Raw genomic sequence first — 24,247 nt, 5'->3', positions numbered from 1 at the left:
TGTCTATTATCCAAAGTTGCTGATTTGTTAATTCAGTCTGTGTCATCTGTAGATTATAAACTTAATTCTATGGTGTCAGATTAAATTATTTATAATGTTTCAATCATTTTACACTTATTCAAGATTGTTTTATGTTGACATATGGTTTATCCTGGATCATCTATGTTCCATGTGTACTAGAGAAGAATTCTGCTGTTGTTGGAGTGTTCTATAGATGCATATTAGATCTGGTTGGTTTAGACTGCAATTTGAGTCTTCTACAAACTTGTTAATCTTCCCTTCTGTTTTTCTATCCTTCATTGGAACTGGGGCATTGAATACTCCAGCTACTATTGAAGAACTGTCTATTTCACATTTCAATTATGTCAGTTTTTGCTTCATATACATTGGGACTTTGTTATTATGTGCACATACCTGTGATGGTTATCTTTCTAACAGATTAATCCTTTTATCTTTATGAAATGATCCTCTTCAGCAGCTTCTTTAGTGTAAAAGTCTATTTTGTCTACTCTTTATGGTTGTCATTTGTATGACATATTTTTTTCATCCTTTTATTTTTCAATCCATCTATATCTTTGAATCTCTGAATCTATATCCATCAAAGCATATAGTTGACAGCATATGGTTGTATGTAGAGGGCAAATAACTGGAGTTTGTTATTGTTTAAATTCAGAGTGGTAGTCTCTGTTTTTTCATTGAGTTGTTTAACCTGTTTACATTTAATGTTATTACTGATGTGGATTTATGCCTGTCATTTTATTTTTGTTTTTTACATCTCTAAATGTCTTTTTTGTTCATCTATTTCTCTTTTATTGCCTTCTTTTGTACTGAGTGAATATTTTCCAGTGTAACATTTGATTCCTTTAATGTTTTATTTAGCACTGTACAGTTTGCCCTCTGTATCTGTGAATTCAACCAACTGCACATCAAAAATATTCACAAAAATTATGCCTGCAAAGATGTGTAGACCTTTTTCCCTTGTCATTATCCCTAAATAACATAGTATAACAACTACTTACATAACATTTACATTTTATTAGGTATTATTAGTAACTTAGAGATTATTTAAAAGATATGGAAGGATATGTGTAGGTTATATGCAAATTCTGTCATTTTATATAAAGGACTTGAGCATCTGTGCATTCTAGTAGCTACAGGGGTATGCTGGAACCAATCCCTCATGGATATCAAGAAGTGACTGCATATGTTTTAGCTCTTCTCTTAGAGGTTGCTCTAGGGCTTATGATTACACCTAAATTTATCAGAACACAGATTTACTTTTTAAAATTTAGGTCTTGTTTGCTTATCCAAAGAATTAAGGAATGACTTGAATTTTCCCCCTTATATCCTCATCACATCTTTGTTAACGAAGTTGAATAAGATGCTGTCAAATACAGAATTTGCTGATATTTTGCCCTTATCCAGTCTTCTAACATATCTAATTTTGTAATTCCTCAATAATGACTGGCTTTTTCAATCAAACTCACAAGTTCTTTTAGTCCTCTAAAATTGTAAATTCATTAAAGGTGATTAATTACTTTCTTTTTAAATTACTTTCTTATTTTATTACTTATTGGTTTTGTTTTCATCTAAATCATAATTATGCCCTTTTAAAAGTTATGTGAGGACAAACACATAAAGCTGTGCCTTAGTACATTTTCTGTTGGTATAACAGAAAAATCAAGACTGAGAAATTTACAAAGAAGAGGTTTCTTTAGCTCATGATTCTGGAGGCTGGGAAGTTAAAGGCTGGTGGGCCACATCTCAGCTTCCTGTGAGGGCTTTATGTTACTTCACTCATAGCAGGAAGTAGAAAGGAAATAAGGGCATGTGGAAGAATGAAAATGGGGCCAAACTCTTGAAATAGCTAATCCAGTCCCAAGAGGAGGGTATTAATCATTCACAAGGGCTCCACCCCCATGACAAAACACCTTTCACTAGAACCTACCTCCTAAAACTGCCACACTGAGGAATTAAGCCTCAGTGAGTTTGCAAAGGAACAAACCATATTTCCTCTTTAGCAACTTGTTTTTAAAGAATATTTAATTAATAGCATATCCTTCTACCATAGCTCTCCAAGAATTCCCATCCCTAGATACATTCAGTAATTTAGTTTCTCCCCTCTTCTGCATGTGGATGGTTGAAGGACAGAGATAATTTTGACTTATGTAAACTGACATCAGACACATTTAAAAATTACCTTTAAAAAATGCACTCACCTACACGATACTAACCATGGAGAAGTTAGGTAATGTAAGATTATTGAGATGGAAACACTATTCAAATTAGGAAGATCACAGAAAGGGTAAACTTGATTTTCAGGAATGAATGCTGTACTGAATGGTGAAAAGCTAGTAGTATAAAGATAGAAAAGGGGAGAAAGATCAAGTACTGTGTTTGGAAGAGTCAAACTGGGAAGTCAATCTAAGATTTTTGAAGGGGGAGAAACAGGATGAGAGTGGTCTGGGACGAAGTCAGTCCAACAAGTCTCTCTGTGATGGACTAGAAAAGGTAAAGACAGAAACAAGAAGCCACAGTTAGGGTGATAAAGACCTGAGCTAGGTGGAGGTGGGGGGGTATGAAAGGAACACATGAAAAAGACACTAGAGAAGAAGGAGAAATCTCAACACTTGGTGATTAATAGGCACAGAGGTGGGGGAGAGAAGGAGCACAGGCCAAGGGAAGGGTCAATAATGGCCAGGACATTGACTTCCAAATGACAACAATGGCTCAGGTCAGTGACAGAAACAAGGAGGGAAATGAGATAGCAGTCCTCAAGAAAAGCTTTGGGGGGCTAGGGCTGTAGGTCAGTTGCAGAGCGTTTGCCTAGCAAGTGTGAGGCACTGGGTTCGATCCTGAGCACCACATAAAAATAAATAACATAAAGGCATTCTGTTCATCTACAACAAAAATGTTTTAAAAATAAAAAAACAAAAGCTTCTGACTTCTATTTGAGATGAAGGAGGTCTAATAACAAAAAAAGGACAGGGAAATGTCCACCAGGCAGTAGAAAAATGCATGATGAAGAATTAATAGAGAGGTCAGGATTAGAGGTACAGTTTTGTGACATAATCTGTAAGGATAAGACGACTAAAGCTGTGCAATCATAAGACGAGAGGAATACTCATCATTGGGGACTAGAGAACAAGGAGAAAAGTCAAATTAGTGGTGAAAAATCAGTGAGGTGGGGGAAAAACAAGATAATAAAAGGAAGTGACGAATAGAGCATAGTGATTACGTGCATGGATGCTGAGGTTACAAAGGACTCAAGGCCCAGCATCAGCTAATGGACCCTTAAGCAGCTTTTCTAAACTTCAGTTATTTTATTTCCAAAAGTGAGATAGTTACATGTACTCCTGCTATTTATGAGTACCTGGCATGCCACACATTTGTCTACTTGCTTACAAATGTGTTAATTGAAACTGAGGTTGTTTGAGCTCCTAAGAAGATGGGATACTGAATGGCTCTCTGCTTTCAGTCCTGGGTCCTAGATGCCATTTCTGGGGCCACAGGAAAAATCCTCTTCAATCCCTTACCACAGACACATGTACATAGTTTTCAGCATAGGGTCTTTCAGAGAATGTGTTTAATAGTTAATACGATTCCTTTTGTCAAGAGAAAAAGATTTCAAGAAAGAAGAAAAGGTTAGCAATGTCAATGTCATTTCAATTTATCAATTAAGAGGTTATGATAACCTTTAGCTATTACTTCAACAGCATCATTACAAACATAATATTCAGTAGAATTGACTAATCACCTCCCTTCAGTCCTTCCTTCTTTCCTGTCTTCCTTTCCTCCCCTTCTTTCTCTTTCTATTTTCTTTCCTCCTTCCATTTAAACAGTCATTTACTGAACACCCATTATAAGCCAGGCACTATTTCAGATTCTGGATATTCTGCAATGAGGAGACAAGGTCTGTGGCCTCAATAAGAGCTTAGATTTAAATCAGTAGAGAGACACATTCAACATGATAAATAAGTACAAACATATGTCAGACAGTGATAAGTGCTAAGGTAAAAGAGAAGGCAAAGAAAGGTGCTAGAAGGAGTCCATATGGGGTGTACTGCAATTTTAGGGTAGACAAACGGCTTAAGGGCTGAGGGAAAGAGTCATGCAGATACTGGGAGCAGAGTTCTGCACAGATGAATGAGCAGTGCACAGGCTCTCAACTGAGAGGGTGTCAATGTGCTTGGTGAAGAGACAGCAATAGGGACAGTAGTAGGTGATGGGATCAGGTGGAGAAATAGGGTGAAAATGTGATAATAGTGAGGGATGGGGCATGTTAAGATTTTAGACTTTTACTATGAGATGGGAAGCCATTAGGCAAATCTGAGCTTAAGAATGGCATGATCTTTCTTTTATCCTTGTGACTACTGTCTGGAAGAGTGTATGGTACATGGCAGGAAAAGGATAAGAAAGGAAGCCAGGACATCTCTCAGGTGTCACCTCTCAGGCATACGGTTAAGAGCTGATGGTAGCTCTAAGATTCTGCAGGATCTGTTGGTTCTCTAAAAATGAGGGAAGAAAGCAAGATGGGAGTCAAAATGATAGTCAAGTCTTTGACGTGTCACTTTAAGAAAGGAACCTCCATTTACTGAGGCACAAATGACTGCAGGAGGAGCAGTACTCAGTTTGGATGTAAGTTTGAAATGTCTTATATATATCAGAAGATGTGGGGGAGACAGCTGGATATTTGAGTTTGGAGTTGAGGGGAAGAGGCTTGGCTAGAGATACAAATTTAAGAGTGATCAATGTTTAAACACATTATGGGAGAGCAAAATGAAAAATCACTCACTAATTCGATAAACACTACAGCATGCTATCAAAATAACCAGGAGAGGGGCTGGGGAGATAGCTCAGTTGGTAGAGTGCTTGCCTTGTAAGCACAAGGCCCTGGGTTCGATCCCCAGCACCAAAAAAAAAAAAAACCAAAAACAACCAGGAGAATTAACAAACTCTTCCACTGTGAAGGACAGGACTGGTGATACTCATTTAATAATTCATTGAGAAAATATTCATCTACTCAGTAAATGAAACCAAGAATTAGTAAGTGTGACAGCATCAAATTAAAAAGTTTCTGACAGCAAAGGAAACAAGAATGTGAAGAGAACCTAAAGAATTGGAGAAAATCTTTGCTAGCAACACTCCTGATTGGGTTTAATAATCAGATACACAAATAACTTGAAAAATTTACCAAAAAAAAAAAAAACTCAATCAATAAATGGGCAAAAGAACTAAACAGACACTTTTACAAACAGGAAATATAAATGGTCAAATAATATAAGGAAATATGTTCAATATCCCTAGCAATCAGGGAAATACAAATCAAAAGTACACTGAAATTTCATCTCACTCCAGTCAGAATGGCAATAATCAAGAATACAAATAATATTAAACACTTGCAAGTTTGTAGGGGAAAGGTACACTCATACATTGTTGGTGGGACTGAAAATTAGTCTAACTACTTTGGAGAGCAGCATGGAGATTCCTCAAAAGATGAAGAATGGTACTATATCATATGGCCAGCTATCCCACTCCTTGAATTAAAATCAGCATACTATAGTGATGCAGGCACATCAATGTTTATAGTAGCACAATTTACAATAGCAAAGTTATGGAACTAGCCCAGGTGCCTGTCATCAGATGAATGTATAAAGAAAATGTGGTGTATGTACACAATGGCATTTTATTCAGCTATAAAGAACAACAAAATTATGTCCTTTGCTGACAAACAGATGGAACTGGAGAACATCAAGCTAAGTGAAATAAGCTGGATTCAGAAAGTCAAAGGCCGAATGTTTTCTCTCATGTGTGAAAACTAGAGAGAAGTAGGGAGTTTTAAAAAGTAGAGGGATAATCCCATGAAAATAGAAGGGAGAACACTGGAATAAAGGAAGGAAACTGAGGGGGATGGAAGAGGGATAGGAAAGGAAAGTATCTACGTGTATGATATATCACAGTGAATTCCACCTTATGTATATCTGTAAAGCACCAATTATAAAAACAATAAATAGAAGGAAGACCAGTAGTATAGAGGAAGGGGAGTGGAAGGAGAGAGGGGGAAGGAAAGTGGAAGTACAGGGAATTGAAATGGAGCAAATTACATTATATATGAATATTGATATATCAAAATGACCCCCAGTGTTATATATAACTACGATGCACTGATAAAAACATTTAAAAAATTACCTAGGAGCTATACTAGATAAGTTCAGAGTCTAGAGTCAGGAAGAGCTGGCCTGAATTCTAGCTCTGTGTGAAGTTGGGTCAAAGTAAGTTCAAAATCATTCTGTTTTTATATGTATTAATTTACTTAATCTATATAAAAATATGATGATGTAGATATTATTATTCATGTTTTAGGGTGAGAAGACAATCTTAGATTATGTCTGTGTGATGACTAAAAGGGTGGGCTCTGGAGTTTGGGGCCAGCAGGCATCATAGAAAATCTTCACCCTACAAGGTTCTTGCTTTTTAAACCTGGAAAGGTTACTTGACTTCCTTGTGCCTCTGTTTCTTAACAATAGTCAGAATAGCAGTGTATACTTTGTAGTGCTGTTGAGAGGATGAAGGTACGGTAATATATACCAAACCTCTACCATAATAACTATAACATAGTCAGAACTCAATATTAACTCATTTATTCAGTCTTTCTTTGTCTCTATAAAGATATAAAAATTTAATGATGACTTTTTTCATCAAAGTTCTGCAACATGTTATTTTAGTGTTTAGCTGACGTTCAGGCAGAGGGTATAATGCAAGGAGAGGAATTCCTTAGGTCAGGGTGTACAGCCAAGACTAGAATTTATCTGAGGTAGCACTTAAGCATCTTGTAATGAGAATAAGGAATCTCTAACTTGTCCCTCAGTCAGTCCTTGGTCACCTAGTTGGTGATCCACACTGATTTAGGGATTGCAGTACATCAAATAAAATGGTCTTGCCCTTAAAGTTTTTTATTATCTGAGATCCAGAGTGTGGTGAATATTAACTGCTGGAATCAACAGTTAAAAGTAACAATTCTTAACAAAAGTTTCTAGAGGAGAGACAACCAAGTAGGACATAAGCTACAAAAGCTACCTACCTGGAGAGACTTCAGTATCTCATTTACTGAGTGTAAGGCTTTAATAAAGTCATAGGCTTTCTTTGTTGGCAACTGTGTCTGTCCTCATTCTAGTATGCCCTCAGTAAGTTACCAGATCTTAACCTGCACAACAAAAGTGCCACTCATTGAAACAGTTATAACAGGAAAGGAAAGCTAGTTGATGGGATTTAAAGTGTTACAGGCCACTGAATCACTGACTTCTTGGTGAGGGCATGTAGAGAAATGTCATTCTCAACCCTGCTAGTACAGAGAAGCCATATTAATGAAACAGGGCTTCAAACATGGAGGCTATTCATAAAGATTTTCAACAATCTTTCAATTGCCTTAGGAAATCAAATGTAGAAATAAAAATCTTCCACAATAATTTCAAACTCTTTTACTTTTAAGATTTATTTTCCAGTAGCACATTTTTTAAAAGCTCTCATTACTTGATGTTTTCTATCCCTGATCTATTATTCACAGGTGCCATAAATATTTTGAGAGGTAAACAAACAAACAAACACACAAAGACCACAAAGAACTGACATTTCCTTCAACCTTGCGACTAACGAATAATATAAACTTTTACTTTGAAATCTATTTCTCAGCTTTTCAAATACCTAATTTATTTTAATGCTCATCAAACAAACATAAAAAGAGTAGCTGCATCAACACAAAACCTGGGAAAACTAAGTGGCATGGATCATGATTTGTAGAATTCTGAGGAATCAGACAAGAGGATGAGAATAAATCACTTAGAGAATTAGCTGTGTTCCAGGCTTCATTAGTTCTAATTATCCCCCAAATATGCTCAGCAGAATGCACTTGGGTCAGCTGGGACTGATGCACAATAGAGTGGGCAACTTATAAACTCCTCAAAGCACAGAAAGAGTTCATAAAACAACTGCTTGTGCATTTAGATGCATGTGATAACACCTCTTATTGCATAAGCCACCAGATGAAGCAGATGGGGCAGCTCTTCACTTGAGAAGGTTTCTTTTGTAAGAGCACTGGACTTCTTTATTCTCTATTCAAGATACAAACTGCAAGAACGCCAAATCTGAGCAGGCTGTCTTTGTGTTTTACTGCCTACGTGTCACAGCAACAGTAAATAAAGTATAAATGAAACATTTTCACTTAGGGACAAAAAAAAAAAAAAAAAGAGAGCCACACTTACAGAAATTTAAGGCCTTAAAATAAATAATGCCAAAGAGTTAATAGATGTGGGGTTTCTGTCTTTTGGTTTATTATTTTTTATTTTTTAACCACATAGAGCAACATAGGGAAAGGAAGTATATTTTGTATTTTATTAATTAGTTACTCAATATTGATTACCTTTTACTACTTAAACCTCAAATGCATTTTTCCAACAATGCATCCATTATTTAATGGAGCCCTTTTTGCTCTACATTCAGTAACTCACTCTGGCATGCTCTAGGCACTAGAGCTGAAGAAAATAATTATGCACAGTAGGTCCTGATTGGTGAGACAACTTTAGCTTAATAACTTTTAATAAAAAAGTTTTCATATTGACTTCAACTTATCAAATATATCATTTAAAAAACATTTAGCTCTGCTAAATTATTGAGAAACTATTGTTATTGTCAAAAGGTTAAAATACTCATCTATCAATGACTAAATGAGTCCTATGATAGTCTATAAGTCCTAGGAGCACATTTATTTGCATTTAAAGTTTATTAGCTTTTCTGTGCATTAATCAAGCATGTGGGAAACATAGATTCCCTTTGAAGATGCAAATTTTATTGACAGTAAAATTGATAACTGTCAAAGATTTGCAAACTAAATGCTTTATTCCAAAAGGGGCTTATTAACTATATATTTGATAAAGCTATGAACAACTAGAACTGGGGTTTGCAAATGGCAAAAACTATACAAAGGCTGGGGAATATTAAGTAAATTTATCCACAAATTGGCTTCTTTCTATACCTATGATGAGCAAAAACTCTGCACACAAAAACTCTGCCCACTATTTGGCTGTGGGTGTTCTATATGCAGTCTGTGAGAAATTTTTAGAAAAAACTTCCTTGTTCCTTTCCAAAATAATAATAGATAACTTGTTCTTATAAGTCAAATTGTGCAAATAATTCCCCAAACAGCAAGACATAATGAGTTGGAAAAATACACAGTCACATACTTAGGACTTCAGTAACTTGTTTAAACAAATAAGAAGTTGACACACAGCATTTGTCAACAAGGTTATGGTGGTACACAAAAAGCTAATATGACTATGTCTCTCTTAAAAGAGGTCACTCTGCATTCACCAATCCATTTGCTGATTAATGAATTCCAGCTACCATACTTGACAAAAATCATGTATCAAAATCAGTCCTGAAAGGTAGGGTGACTTGAAATGCGCTATTTATAATGACTGAAAGACCTAGTTTTTTCAATTTGATGTGTCAAATACAAAAATTCCTCAATTTACAATGGGGTTATATCCCAACAAACCCATTTTAAATTGTAAATGTTGTTAAGGTTGAAATGCACTAATACACTCAACCTACTGAACATCACAGCTTAGCAGCACAATACACTGTGAAGGACAGGTTTTTTCTCCCACCATCTACAGAGGTCACTGTGGCTGCCCAGCATCTCCAGAAAGGAGACTGAATATCACCCAGGGAAAAGATCACAATTCAAAACTTGTAGTATGGTTTCCACTGAATGCATATCACTTTTGTATCATTGCAAAGTTGAAAAATTGTAATTTGGGGACTGTTTGTAAATGGATTTAAAATGTTTATTTCTGTTAAATGGAAAGATCATACAGAAAGAAAAACAGGATGTAAAATGTAAAAACTTCAAGGAGTAAGATTTTGGTTCAGTATTAGGAAGAGTTTTCTAATGATTACAAATGTTAGTCAGTGCAACTAGCTGTCTGACTACGTAATAAGTTTCTCATCAGTGGTGGCAAGAGTTAGATGAAGACCATCCATAATGGTGCAGAGACAACTCTGACAATTTTAAGAAGGGTCACACTGTATTCTCCTCTAGAGTTGTTTTCTGTCCTAACACAAGACATCACAGACTTCAGAGTCAGATGAGTTTATTTCTTCTGATACTGACTGTATTATATAACTGCATTTCATTTTAATCAAATGTTCAATGTAAGTTTTCCATAATTTCACATACAGTAAAATACTTAGGACTTGTTAATAAGCATTAGTACTACTAGTAATTATACGTAGAATTTCATAATTAAAATGTATAGACTTTAAAACATAATCAGATGTGTCAGTGGAAACAAAACCCTTATGTTGTATCTGTACCAAAGAACAACTTACTATAAAATAAAAACAACTGGCATTCACACAACTTTCTTGGAAATGATTCATTTCAATTCATGATAAAAGACAGACTGTCATGTGTCTTGTTGGGAATGATTTGTATAAATCATTGATAACGGAGTAAAAATATATGGCTAAACCATTATAAAAAGGAAACTATGCAGAGCTAGGGTACAGCTCATGGGTGTAGCATTTGCATAGCATGTACAAGGTCCTGGGTTCAATAACCAGAATTTTTCTCTGTTTCTCTCTCTCTCTCTCTCTCTCTCTCTCTCTTTCTTTCTCTCTCTCTCTCTCTCTCTCTCACACACACACACACACACACACACAACATACACAGGAAGAAAGAAAGAAAGAAAGAAAGAAAGAAAGAAAGAAAGGAAGAAAGAAAGAAAGAAAGGCATATAGGTAATAGATATTTTCCCCAAATAATTACTGAAGCAATTATTTCTTTTCAACATTTTACAAAAGCATAGCCCACTAATCTGACTAGGATTCACAATGATGTGGACCTTTAAGTGAATGATTCCAATCTGATATTCATTAAATAGTATGTATCTTTCCTAAATAATTTCTCCCTATGTATCATAGTCATAAAATTAATAACATAAAATGTCTCAATATTAGTTAATCAGAAGTTTCTTATGAAGAAACTGATGTTTACAACTGTTCAACAATCAAGTTCTTAAAGTTATGACAGTCTATAAGTTTCATTTTAAAATACTACTACTTATTTCAGAGGAGCAGTTGCTACAAATTGTATCTCAGTACAGACAGGAAATACATACTTATACACATACTTATTTCTCAATATAAAGTCTAGATATTGTACTGCCAAGAGCAGCCCCTTCAGACAACCCTGTCTCTGCAATTACTTGAGTGATTCTCTGTAAGACATTTTTCTAAATCTCAGTTTCTTTATTTGTAAATGGGAATTAATATTTGTTATGAAGATTAACAAGATTAAATACTTATTAAGTATTAGTATTCATCTTACCAACCACCTCTCCCAACTCACAGAATTATTTTAAGTATTAAATGATGAATGCATATTAGTTTTCTGTAAACTGAAAAGAATGTTGCATTATCTCATTTAACAGGCAATTAATTTATTCCTTTGTATTAGGTTATGGTTAATAGTGTTCATTTTTGTTTCGAAGAACCCTTATAGGTATATGTATCATAATATTTTAAAAATTCCCAGGAACAAATTAACATCTTAAAACAAAGTCTCAAGTTTGAGAATACTTAGAGAAAACATCCATTAGCAACAATTATTCTCTAATAAGTTTGGAGGAATTCAATGAATTAAAAAAAATAATACATTCACTTACACTTGGAACAGACTGAATCTAAACACACAGTGGGAGAATAGAGGCTTTTATCCCATTCAGGTGAAAAGAAAAGAACAGAACACATTTTTCCCCAAAATTTCACTGGCATATTTTTTGACCTAAACAGTCCAGATAATGTTCTCAATTATCCACACCACCTGATTTATAAAAAGGGTTTAAATACATACTCTAGAATGGTTGTGAAGTATGTCCTGCCTAGTTTCTCATTTAAGAATAGTATAGCATTCAAGTTTTAGACACTGTAAATCATACAAATATTAAAAATATAAAAGCATTATTTGATGATGTTTTGATTTTTGTTTTTAAAGATACAGATATTGAAACTATCACAGCTGATCATTTCATTCTGACATGAGTTTAAAAGGTTAAGTTACTATCTGAAGAAAGGTAATCTGGTTGCCTTTCACAGCAGCCTGCAAGCTCTGCAATCTGCATAGAGAGGGGCATTTGTCATCATTAGCTGAGCTGTGACAGCTGGCACCCAGGGTGTCCCAGAATCAAGAAGTGGCAGAGACACTCTTGGTTTAGGTTGCCATTAAGTATAGTAGGTTTTGTGAGGATCAAGTATACTTTATAAAAAGCTTTGTGATGTAACTAACAGCAGTGAACATATTTGAATTTTCTGTAACATGGATAATACAATGATAGCACATAATTAGCAGGTTGCCTCTAGACAACAAGATGCCAGATTACAGTATGAATAAACATCCACTGCCTGCCACTTAGAGAGGTAGACTCATTTTCAATACCCAAATAGCTCCAGCAGAGTGGTTTTTTTTTTTTTAAAGGGTCGGATTAGGGTGATCAATTAAGTATATTCAGGGAAACAGACCAAAAGTCCAGAGATTGGTTCTTAGATATATTTTAAATTAAGTTGTAAACAATGCATAACTTCCCTGGAATGAGATCAACTGCACACACCCAATATGGCACCCATCTTTTGATAACTTGAAAATGAAATTAAAATCTTTTGTGCAGATGCAGTCCTCCAATTGTTTGAAGTGTACGTTACTGGTGATGAAAATTTAAAAATATTATTTGGCAAAAGTTTAAAATCAGGCTCCTTTGTCCAAATAAGTGCTGCTAATTAGGGGTCTAGAAGAGTTGTGCTTAATATATCTAGAAGAGCATTTTTAAAACTTCAAATGTTTATATATACCTTGCTATATTTAGTTGAGACAAAACTATAAAAATCAAATGAAGAAAGTTTGAACTAAGAAATAGGTTGATCAGACCTTTGGAAATTTAGAATGCTACAATCTCTCTAAAGTCATCAATGCTTAGAAACATAATCAATAACACTAGGTTTTATATTATTATGTAAACTAGTTTTCCACAAATAAAACTAATTTTTGTGTTAATGTAAAATCTATGCAAATACATGCAGTCATTTATCAGGAAAGCTGACAAGCATTCCATATTGGAGGGGGAAATGAAACTGCCTCAAGAATAGAGGCAATTAATTATTTCTGTATTTTTTCTTCTTCTGTCTTGAGGCACAAAAGTTATCCATCCAGTTAAAACAGCAAATGAAATAAAGAGATTTTTTTTTATTTAAACACATATGGCTTTTGCCTGCAATGCTGATCACCACAAGGTCTACAGATGCCCGTGGCTAAATTGTACACTGGCAGATGCACACAGGGGAAAACTGTGCTAATGCAGCGTGGAGAGCAAAACAAATGAAGAACTGAATATGCTAGTCAAAAAACCAAAAAGCAAACCCCAAACCCCACTTTTTCCCCTGAAGACTTTGCTTATCAAAGGCAGGTTGAGGTTGCAAAAACAATCAACTTTGGTCTGTTGCAAAAAAATTAAAAAATGATTTTAAATCAGTGAAGGTGTTTTTATGTACACTGATGCATATTAATAATGTAGGTGCACATTTAAGCAATATAGTTTTATTTCTGTGAACAGAATGGCTAGCAAGATTTAAACGTCTCCATTTTAGAATTAAAAGCTTATGACATTCAAAATTATCATAGTATGTGACTGGATAAACACTGTTGGAATTTCTAGTTGCTATTTTTTAAATCCTTTTAGTGGTAACCTCTTAAGGTATTATTAAAAAGTGATGAGGGTTATTATGGAACAATTTTGCAAATGTGATATTACTTCCTGGTGGCAACAAGAATTCTCTATTTAGTATCTCTTTCCTTTTAACAGGTTAATGTAAAACTGTATAGAAGTCAATTCAATCTTCTATTATCTGAAATACTATGGCTGTGCGTGTGTGTGTGTGTGTGTGTATGTATACACAGCTTGCATGCACAGGCTATACTGCAAACCATAAAATGAGTATATTTCTTAAAAATGGTTTAAGATTATTAAGAAAGCAATAACTTCTTTCTTAATAGGCCTGTAAGCATGCATAACATTAAAATTTCTATTGCAATTGCCAAATAAAAATATAAAACAGAAAGCATTTAAATAATTTGTATATCTTGGGGGAAGAAATAAAAACTAGTTGTACTATTCCAAGTTGTAAAATGGCAAATACTTGAATTAGCATCATTATGAACGAAAATGTCTACACTCCTACAATTCAATAATTCTTTGGAATATATGTAAACACCTAAATTTAAATGACAATGTATAATGTAATACAAAATTTGGAATGCAAGCATATGTTCTAAGAATGTGCATATATTAATATTAGTTCTATTTAACTCATTAACTTTATCCTATTACTGAAAATGTAAAGTAAAATATAAACACTAAGAGATCATGAGCTTTCTCTTTCTCTAGGGCCATAAGGATAACAGCATTATAAATGTGCCTCAAAAGTTGCTAAGTTAGTTGAGGAATTCAGAGAATGGCATATTCATAGAGAAAAATCATAGAATGGAATAATATTGTATGCTAATATGCATCAACATACCTAACTTTAAAAATAGATTTCACAGAAAACTAAAGCTGCACTTTTTATTTCACTGTGTTCTCAAGTTTTTATTAGAAACATTGTGTCTTCCAAATTATGTTGTTCATGCTTATAATGTGATTTAGGTATTTAAAAAATAGATAAAATGTGTAGCTTTAAAAGTGCTCTTCATCAATACCACTTCTGACTTGATGTTTTTGACAAATTACTGCATGATAAACTGTGCTTTCAAGAAACAATACATTGTTATACCAAAATGTATATTATTAGAATAGTAAAAATAATCATATGTAAATGAAAATGAAATATCATGTAGGTGGTCTACAAATAGATGTTTATAATCATATACCCATATGAAAAAGGAAATTTCTACTTATCAACTGAGTTCCTTCTTTTTTGTGAATTATTTGTATTACTGTATGTAATATATAATAAAAGGTAATCATTTTTACTTGATGCAATTATTATTTTAAATTATTATTCTAGCTACTGGTCATTAAAAAATAAATCCTAGTTTAGAGAAACGGCTTTGTTCATTAAAAAATAAGCTTCAAAACTATAAATTAGGAATACAAAAGGTTATTTTAGACATGCAATCACTGAAAGTTGATTATCTTATGTACCATATTCTAGTCTCAAGGTCATGTTGAATATTTTCAGTGGCTTAATCACATACAGTATGGAACAGTAATGAGAGCAATGCAGTCTTGGATGACCCACTACAGATGTACAGATTAACAGACTAATCGCATCTGATTGCACTGTTTTCTCTAAGTGCAATAAAAACGTAGCATACTAAGAGCATTAAGGTAGTAGTCATATATGCATATGCATGTAAATTCATGGTAGTTATCTGTTAAAGAATACCTAGTTTTCATTTATGCAAGTAGAAAAGAATCACATGAGTCCATTTATCTTGTCTGTTTATTTCTATAATATTCAAATGAAAAATACAAGTTGAAATCTAACAAAAAGAATTTTAGTTTTATCAATTAGAAAGATAATGGTGACTTCATGAAGGTTCTATGAGGAACTAAAGTAGCGGACTCAGCATTTCCTCCACAATACTCAAGAAATCAATGAATAAACCCATTGTCCATAACATTTGGAAGAGGTTAGAGATCACAACATATTATAAAAAATCTTTTGATTCACAACCTCTTCTCTTTTTTCTTTAGTTTACATATGCAACTTAAAATACCCTGCACTTGTGTGTACATATTCAAATGAAGTGAGGAAACTGAGACAATAACATATATATGCCAGGATTTAAATTTCTTTTTCTACCAAAGGAAAGATTTGGCCCTTCTTTACATATAATTTCTTCAAGTCTGCAAATCAAGCAAGAGAGCTAATTATTGTATAGTATACTTTCAACATCCATCTTTAATCTCAAAGTTACTTTCCTTTTCAATACCTACTAACACCAATATCAAGTTTACTAAGCAATCCTGAAGAAAAAGAAGTGTTTGCCACTACAAGTGCGACCATATGATTGCACACTTGGGTGATAAAACTGAGGAAATGGCCTTGATCATTCAAGTGAAAAATAAATAATTTTTTAAAAATTAGCCACAATTCTCAGGATGCTCACATTGAAGAAAAAAACAGGGCCTAAACTGTGTAAACACTGACCTCAATCTTCTGCTTGACTTTGTAATGACCCTAATATTAAAACGTGAAATAACAATTTTAAGAAATCAATGGTCCTTTCGAAGATCTCAAGCTATTTTGTTTCAAGTGTTCTTATACCAGGAGTCACAACAGGAAAAAAGGTATAGACGCCATCAAATTAGATTACCAGAAAAACTCCCTCTATTTTACTTTATTTAATGTGACACATAAAGAAAACCCTGCACAAATATCTGTCTTTAATTTCTCTAGTGTAAAAAAAGAAATATATTGTGTCTGGCAGAATGAAATAGTTGAAATAGCCCTGGTACATTTTAAAAAAGGGGTGGTGGCATCAGATGCGTACAATGAGCCTTCAAAGCCACTCCAGCAGTAGGGATAAATAATTTAATAAACTCAACTTCATATTCTTTTTATCTCCCCAGTGTAATAAGCACATATTAAAAAAACCTTTAAATTCATGAATTCTTGTGAATAAACTAGCAGCCAACAGATAATGAAAAAAATCACAGAACAGTATCTATATGAGCAGTTAATGTGTGTGCATATCATCTAACAGATACAGTTTTCCAGAGGAAAGGTTACAATTGCTGAAATCTGTGAACATGCAATTCAAATTTAAATGAAGATCATTTTAAAAACACAGAGACCTTACATTCCTATATCCAGCATAATGGAGTTTTTCTTTAAACCTACTAAGGTGATGGTTTATGCATTACTTTGTGTAGCCCACATAGTAAGCAGGTCTACAGAGTGTTATTAATTACTCAGGAGATAGTACTTCAAGAGAAATTATTTTGCTACTGTTATTTGGAATGCTTGGACATGTTAAGCATCACCATGTTTAATTACTCTTTATCCATTAATACTCCTAACATTTATGATAATGAAGTATTTGTATTTCTATTGGATTTTTATTTTTTTCTAACTGGGTACATTTTAAATCAAGGCTGCCTGGTGAACTAGGAAAATGAAATGGAAAAAGTCAAACTTTAAATTCCAAATATCATTCAAATATAATCTCAATCATTAAATCATGAGATTCTTGGGGTACTTTTCCCTTTAATTAGGTCAGTTTTCCTCAATTATCATTCTATTATTAGCCCTTGTCAAAGATGGCCTGCATGCATAGCACTGAAAACAATTAAGCACTTATTTCTTAAGGCCTGGAACACACACAAGCTTTTATCCTAGCACTAAGATTGTAGTTATAGCAAAAAAAAAAAATCCAATGACTGGTATCTTTAGAGTTCTTTTATAAACTTTTCATATACGTAAGAAATGGATTTTAAGCCATCTATGTATCGCATCATTTGAAATACTAGTTTAATAAGTCAAATGATATTTTTAAAAAAATTACCATAAAATAGTTAAATACTTACTCCTATAAAATAAATCGGTCTCCAAAACCTAGGTTGAAATCAACTGAATGACACCAAAAATACTATGATTTTTAATTCTTCTCCATAGGTCATTTCAATTAAAAAAAAATGCCAGGGACGAAAAACAGTGGTCCGGATAGTTTAATTTTCCCTTCAACAATGAGGGGCGTTAAGATCACTGAAAGGATTCAGCTAGAGAAGGCAATTCATTTCACGTGTTCAGTGTAATAGAAAATCACTGTGTTGCAGCAACAAGCACTACTTGCACCAGAGTATTATTCTAGGGCGTCCAGTTCACCCACAATGATAACAGAGGAAGGCTGAAGCCTATGTTATGTAAATCACTGTCAGCACCGGGTGTGATGGGTGCTTAAGGAAACAGCTCTGAAAACGTGGTCCTGGCGTCCTTAAAACCGAATGACTTCACTTCCCTGCAACACTCTAGGACTAACGAGTTTCTTAGTCTTTTTCGCACCATCTATTTTTCTTTCTTAAAGTGCAAATCGTTAGTGAAAAGGCCCGGGTTGCACCAATTAGTTTCCACAAAGTGCTTCGGTGTTTAGCTTCGCTTTAACCCAATTAATCCGCACAGTAAGCCCCCAAGATGCGCCACCTGCGCGCTTGGCTCAGCGATGCCGGGCCGGTGCCCCTCGCGGGCTAGTGTCCTGCTCACTAGACCCACCCGAACGGCCCCGGGGCCTCCGAGTCCTCGGCTGCCTCACGTCCCCCACATCAGGGGAGCGAGGGAGGGTGTCTATAGGTGGCTTAAGAAAGCAACGTACAAGGGCTCCTGGCCCAGCATCTTTGGCCGGAACCCAAGGGAGAGGCGCTGGGCGCAAGGGCCCAAGGGGGAGAGGAAGCGCCAGGCTCGGCTCATGGGCGGGAAGGCGGCGAGGGATGTGGGGCGCGTGGGCAAAAAGCATGCTCAGGGACAGACCAGGAGAAAGCCGGGACACCGGAAAGGTTCTATTACAAAAAAATCTTTTTAAATAACTTGCCCGCAGAAATCAAGTCTATGGGACCGGGAGTAGAAAGAGGAAAGCAAGAGAGCTCAAGAGTGCGGAGCAGCGGAAGAGAGGTGGCGAGCGGAAAGCGCCCCGGGACCCGCGCTGGGTGAGGGCAGCGGTGGCCCTTCCCCAGAGACCACTGCACATCTCCTTTGCTTTTGCGGGCCTCGGGTCCTCTGACTCCGATTTGCCATGTCTTCCTCCTCTTCCAACTGCCAAAAGGTAGCAGTGCGTTCACCCGCGACGCCGGCAAAGTGGCGAGCGGCTTTTCGGGTTCCCAATCCCTGCTCCTAAGGGAAACTATGGGTCTTGGGAAGTGAGAAGATGGATGCCATGAGTCCCCAATATAATGTGCTATTTGAACCTAAATTGGAATTTATCACTCTTGGATACTGAGAAAGTAAATTATAGGTGGCTCTGTGATGCATACCTGTGCGAAAGAAAAAAATTAAAAGAAAAAAAGAGAAAAATCTAAAGGAGTAAAAAGTGAGAGTCCTCAAACAAGAAGTGTTAAAAAGCGCTGAAAATGCCTACAAACCTGTTATCTTGAGTTACAGAATTTCTTTGAAAATATTCTTAATTTGAAAGATAAGTCATTTAAATTAAAAGTAAGCAATTAAAAATCCATCTAGGTTTTAAAAACACTAGGGAACCTCTAAATATTTCTTTAGTCCCTGTGCACTGAGGACACAAATGATACCATTTAGAAAAAATAATTCTATATAAAATCATTTCCCCTTATTGTTTTAAATTTCCAAAAACTGGAAATGTTGATTTCTTTCAATTTTCCAAAATGATGTTAAAGTTTAAAAAAAAAACTGGATGACTGAAAATTAATTTCCTTTGAAATTATGAACCATTTCTCTTAAATAATACGAAATAGCATAAAATTAGGAGTCTACTGTCAGGTCACCACTAAAGACACTTAAGATAGGAAATATATCCTTAGACTAGGAACTATGTCCTTAACTACACATCTGTAAATAAGCCAAAAGCCTCCAATCTTCAAATTTTCGGTCCAGTTATCTGCCAGTGGATCTGATTTTTATGATCTCTCCTGAATTTCTTCTGTTAAAATACAACTCACTATGAAATCACAATATAATAATCACTTGGTTCCAGAGAAAATATCTTTTTTAAAAAGTATTTCTGCAAATACATATATAGCTTAGTGTCCTTATTGAAACACTAGGCAAGTCTACCAAGGTGCACGGATGATTGCAGATGGGAGAGGGGCACAGGAAACATTTTTTAAACATCCAACTTAATTGGGGTAGATAACATCTACCACTCAGCAATAATTTTTAGATTCTTCTCAACAAGTGCAAATGAGGAGAAAAAAAAAACAGGTAAAAAGAAGAGCACACTACTTGCTTAAGGCTTAAAAAAATCATACAAACATATAAGAATATCCAAAATGTGACAGAATGAGAAAATCACTCAAGTAATACTCCATCTAAAGTCAACTTTCCCTGTGTGTGAAAGAGCAAATCTTTAACCTGCATTTTAAAAAGGACTCCAGGATTAACGGCACTAATTATCTTACTCTAAGTGCAAGTTAGTGACTTTCTTTTAGAAAGCCCCATCTAGTTCGCTAATTGATGGATGACCATTAATACACCTGTATTTGCAATTCAGCCTAAAAAGACAAGCAGGGTTTTCAGCACAGAAGAGAGCCGCTTTGCCAAGTCTTTTCAGAACGTCAATATGCTTCAAGTAATACCAAAGCTGAGAGATGCCTCTTGATTTCCAAACTGTCTAGGTGGCCTGGGTGGTTTTCTGCCGGCAGCAGCCTCCTACCTTTAGTTTGTGTGCCTATAGCCATGAGGGGGGATTAATTAGCCGGGTTGGAGCTGAAGGAGGCTGTCGTGACGAGCCCAGTGGCGATTGGCCGCCCGCCTGCCTGGCCCTGCCTTTATAATTTCCACACGAGTGCATCTGGGCTCTTAGACAAACCAACAGCAGCTTCTTCTGACATATACACACGCACACGCACCCCCGACGCACACTCAGCCCACTTTTTCTCTATCTGATTAACAGTCCTCCACACACAATGATTACGGGAAAGCGTAAATAAATACGGAAAGGGGTGATTATTTTGACTACTGGAAGAGCTTTGCTGGGTCTCAGCGCAACTTTTGTTTTTATTACTGAGAAGGTGATCTCTCCATGCATTTCTCTCACACAAGGATTCTTTAAAAGAGGAAGAGAGACAGAGAAAGGGGGGAGAACAATCTTTCACTTTAAGATCGGCTGGGCTCAAAGATAAAAGCAAGGGGAAAGCGGCAGCAGCGGGGAGGCCACCGCTGCAGCACATCGGAAAGACACTTTTGATACATTTCTGAGCGCTGCGGCCCGTTTCTCCACCGAAGTTGGCTCCAGCTCTAGCAGCCGCATTGGATCCCACAGCTTACTGCGAGACTCCGGTATACAATCCGGATCTCTGCCCCAACATGATCGCGGCCCAGGCCAAGCTGGTCTACCATCTGAATAAGTACTACAATGAAAAATGCCAAGCCAGGAAAGCTGCCATTGCCAAAACTATCCGGGAAGTCTGCAAAGTAGTTTCCGACGTACTGAAGGAAGTGGAAGTGCAGGAGCCCCGGTTCATCAGCTCTCTCAACGAGATGGACAATCGCTACGAGGGCCTCGAGGTCATCTCCCCCACCGAATTTGAAGTGGTGCTTTATCTTAACCAAATGGGGGTGTTCAACTTCGTGGACGACGGCTCGCTGCCCGGTTGCGCGGTGCTGAAGTTGAGCGACGGGCGCAAGAGGAGCATGTCCCTCTGGGTGGAATTCATTACCGCCTCCGGCTATCTCTCGGCGCGCAAAATCCGGTCCAGGTTTCAGACGCTGGTGGCTCAAGCGGTAGACAAATGTAGCTACAGGGATGTGGTAAAGATGGTGGCTGACACCAGCGAAGTGAAACTGAGAATCCGAGATAGGTACGTGGTGCAGATTACCCCAGCTTTTAAATGCACCGGGATCTGGCCGAGGAGTGCTGCCCACTGGCCACTTCCCCACATCCCCTGGCCGGGACCCAACCGGGTGGCAGAGGTCAAAGCGGAAGGGTTCAATCTCTTGTCCAAGGAGTGCCACTCCCTGGCCGGCAAGCAGAGCTCTGCGGAGAGCGACGCCTGGGTGTTGCAGTTCGCGGAAGCCGAGAACAGACTGCAGATGGGGGGCTGCAGAAAGAAATGCCTCTCCATCCTTAAAACCTTGCGGGATCGTCACCTTGAACTGCCGGGTCAGCCCCTGAACAATTACCACATGAAGACTTTGGTTTCCTACGAGTGTGAAAAGCATCCCCGGGAGTCGGACTGGGATGAGTCTTGCCTGGGTGATCGGCTAAACGGGATTTTGCTGCAACTCATCTCCTGCCTGCAGTGCCGGCGGTGTCCCCACTACTTCCTACCGAACTTAGATCTGTTTCAAGGCAAACCTCACTCGGCTCTGGAAAACGCTGCCAAACAAACTTGGCGACTGGCAAGAGAGATCCTGACCAACCCGAAAAGTTTGGAAAAACTTTAGAGGATGATCTAACCAAGAGCCGAAGTGATTACTCTTCTCTAAGTCCTAATTAAATGAAAACTTCCTGTTCAATTCCTATCTAATATTCCATTCGACAGTGCAAACACTCTCTTCCTTAAAAAGGAGTAATAATACAATGCTTAGGCATCATCTCACCCACCCCTTCAAGGGGAGAAAAAGAAGTATGGGAAGCGGAGAAAAACCCAAACCCCAAGTATTATAAGACTTCTTTACATAAGATTTCATATCTCCCTTGAAAAATACACAATAACACCCGGAAAACAGCCTGGCTGTAATGCAAGACCACAGCGAACACTCTGCCTAACTATCAAAGGATTATAGCAATCCTGGTGATTTAGGTGCATCTGTCTGTGAGTAAACACGATTTGGATATGCCATCTGAAGGAAAGTGTAATGTATATTTTGATTTGTAACAAATATTGTGATCTCACATTGTCTTTGAAAGTGTGGATGTTGGTGTTTTGTGATTTGGTGAACAGAACTTAAATTGCCATTTTGGATACTTCCAGACATTTTCCACTAACAAAGATACCATTTAAAGATAGATTTCTTCCTGGTACTTTTATCTGTCCTTGAAAGTGTCTGAACTTTAAAAGTTTACATTTTGTTTCAAATATATTGCTTGTTCTATTTCTAACATTCCATAAATATACTTGAAATGTTATTTAAATATATTCAAAGAAATTTGAATTCAGCTTATATAATAACGCTTGAATATCTGAATTATATATTTGAAAAATGCACTTGAAATACACTGGATAATTACTTTTGTGATTTAGATTTTAATTTCTGTTGCTGGTTTTTATTTAATTAGAAGCTAATAAATGAAGTAAAACACAAATTGTTGTGGCTCATGTTAAGTTGTTCTATCAAAAGATGTGATGCTTCATTTTGAACACTGCACTTGAACATTTTAAACATTTTGAGAGATGCGCTAATGAAATCATTAAAAATAAACCTTAAAATATTGGAGAAAAGCTCTTTTTTGCATAGCTACAGACAGTAACTATTTCCTCTCAGTTTCTTACATATTTATAAGACTACTCCTTCTGTAATCGACACAATTTAAGTCTACATTTGAAAGCTTGGTTTTTTGATTAGTGTTTTCATAGTGTTTTTGAAAACAAGGAAAATCTATCATGATGGCAGAGATTACTGAGTTAAAAATTCAGACTAATTCAGAGAAAATGAACTTAGAGTCATAATAAAAATTTGAAATTTGTATATAAAAATCAAGTCAATAAAATGAAGGTCATTTCTGATCAATATGCTTCATGCAAATAAGAGTTCATTTGCAGAATAAATTAGTAAGAAAACCAAAATTGTTTTTTCCTTCTCAGGGCAAACTAATGATAAAACACAAAGACAAGTTTTTGATTATTTAAAATCAAATATCTTGCATTCAAACTCATTTTTTAAAATGAAATGCTTTCGGAGTTAGAAGGGAGGAAGTCTTTTGGAGAGTTTAAATAGTCAACAAGTGCTAACAGGGCTGGTCATTGATGAGCCTTAAGTTAGTTAATTCAGGTGGTGGGAACCTTTAGAACTTCAATTGCAGCTTTACAAATACTGTTTTATAATGCTTTATTTCAATACATACGTTAAATGTAATAACAAAGTTCTGGAACTATGGGAGCATTTGACTATTTTATAGTATCTGCCTGCAAACCATTTTAAAGAAAGATCTTTGCAAAATTGAATTCTTAACTGCAAGGAGAAGTTTGTAAAATTACACAGTAACATGAAATTTAAAACAATAAAATGGATCTCAGAAGATATTGCTGAGATGTATAGCTGCTCTAGTGCTCATGTGTTTAAAATCTTCATGCTAAGATTAAATAAATAAATATTTAAGCATGTTAAATGATCCAAATATGTATTTTCTAGCATTACATCTGTAGAATACAACCTTTAAATATCTGAGAGCTAACATGTACTATGTATATACATTCAAAATCAAAGTTTGTAGAGAAACAGTCATTCTTCCTCTTAAATCCATATGTAAAATCCATTCTTAATGCAGGAGATGAAAAATGGATGTAATAAT

The 24,247-nt window shown here is 35.9% G+C and overlaps 2 protein-coding genes across 8 annotated transcripts in view; one reads left to right on the top strand and one right to left on the bottom strand.

The window, feature by feature from the left end:
* Positions 1-24,247, bottom strand: part of Nbea (neurobeachin) — a 628,163-nt gene that overhangs the window by 156,733 nt on the left and 447,183 nt on the right. The window lies entirely within an intron of this gene.
* Mab21l1 (mab-21 like 1) lies at positions 20,613-24,243 on the top strand. Its single transcript, XM_047553984.1, has one exon. It carries the CDS (start codon positions 21,100-21,102, stop codon positions 22,177-22,179), a length of 1,080 nt encoding a protein of 359 aa, XP_047409940.1. The 5' UTR covers positions 20,613-21,099; the 3' UTR covers positions 22,180-24,243.

The sequence above is a fragment of the Sciurus carolinensis genome, chromosome 5, assembly GCF_902686445.1.
Source record: "Sciurus carolinensis chromosome 5, mSciCar1.2, whole genome shotgun sequence".
Lineage (NCBI taxonomy): Eukaryota > Metazoa > Chordata > Mammalia > Rodentia > Sciuridae > Sciurus > Sciurus carolinensis.
Note: the sequence above shows the minus strand (reverse complement) of the source record. Positions and strands in the feature narration are given on the sequence as shown.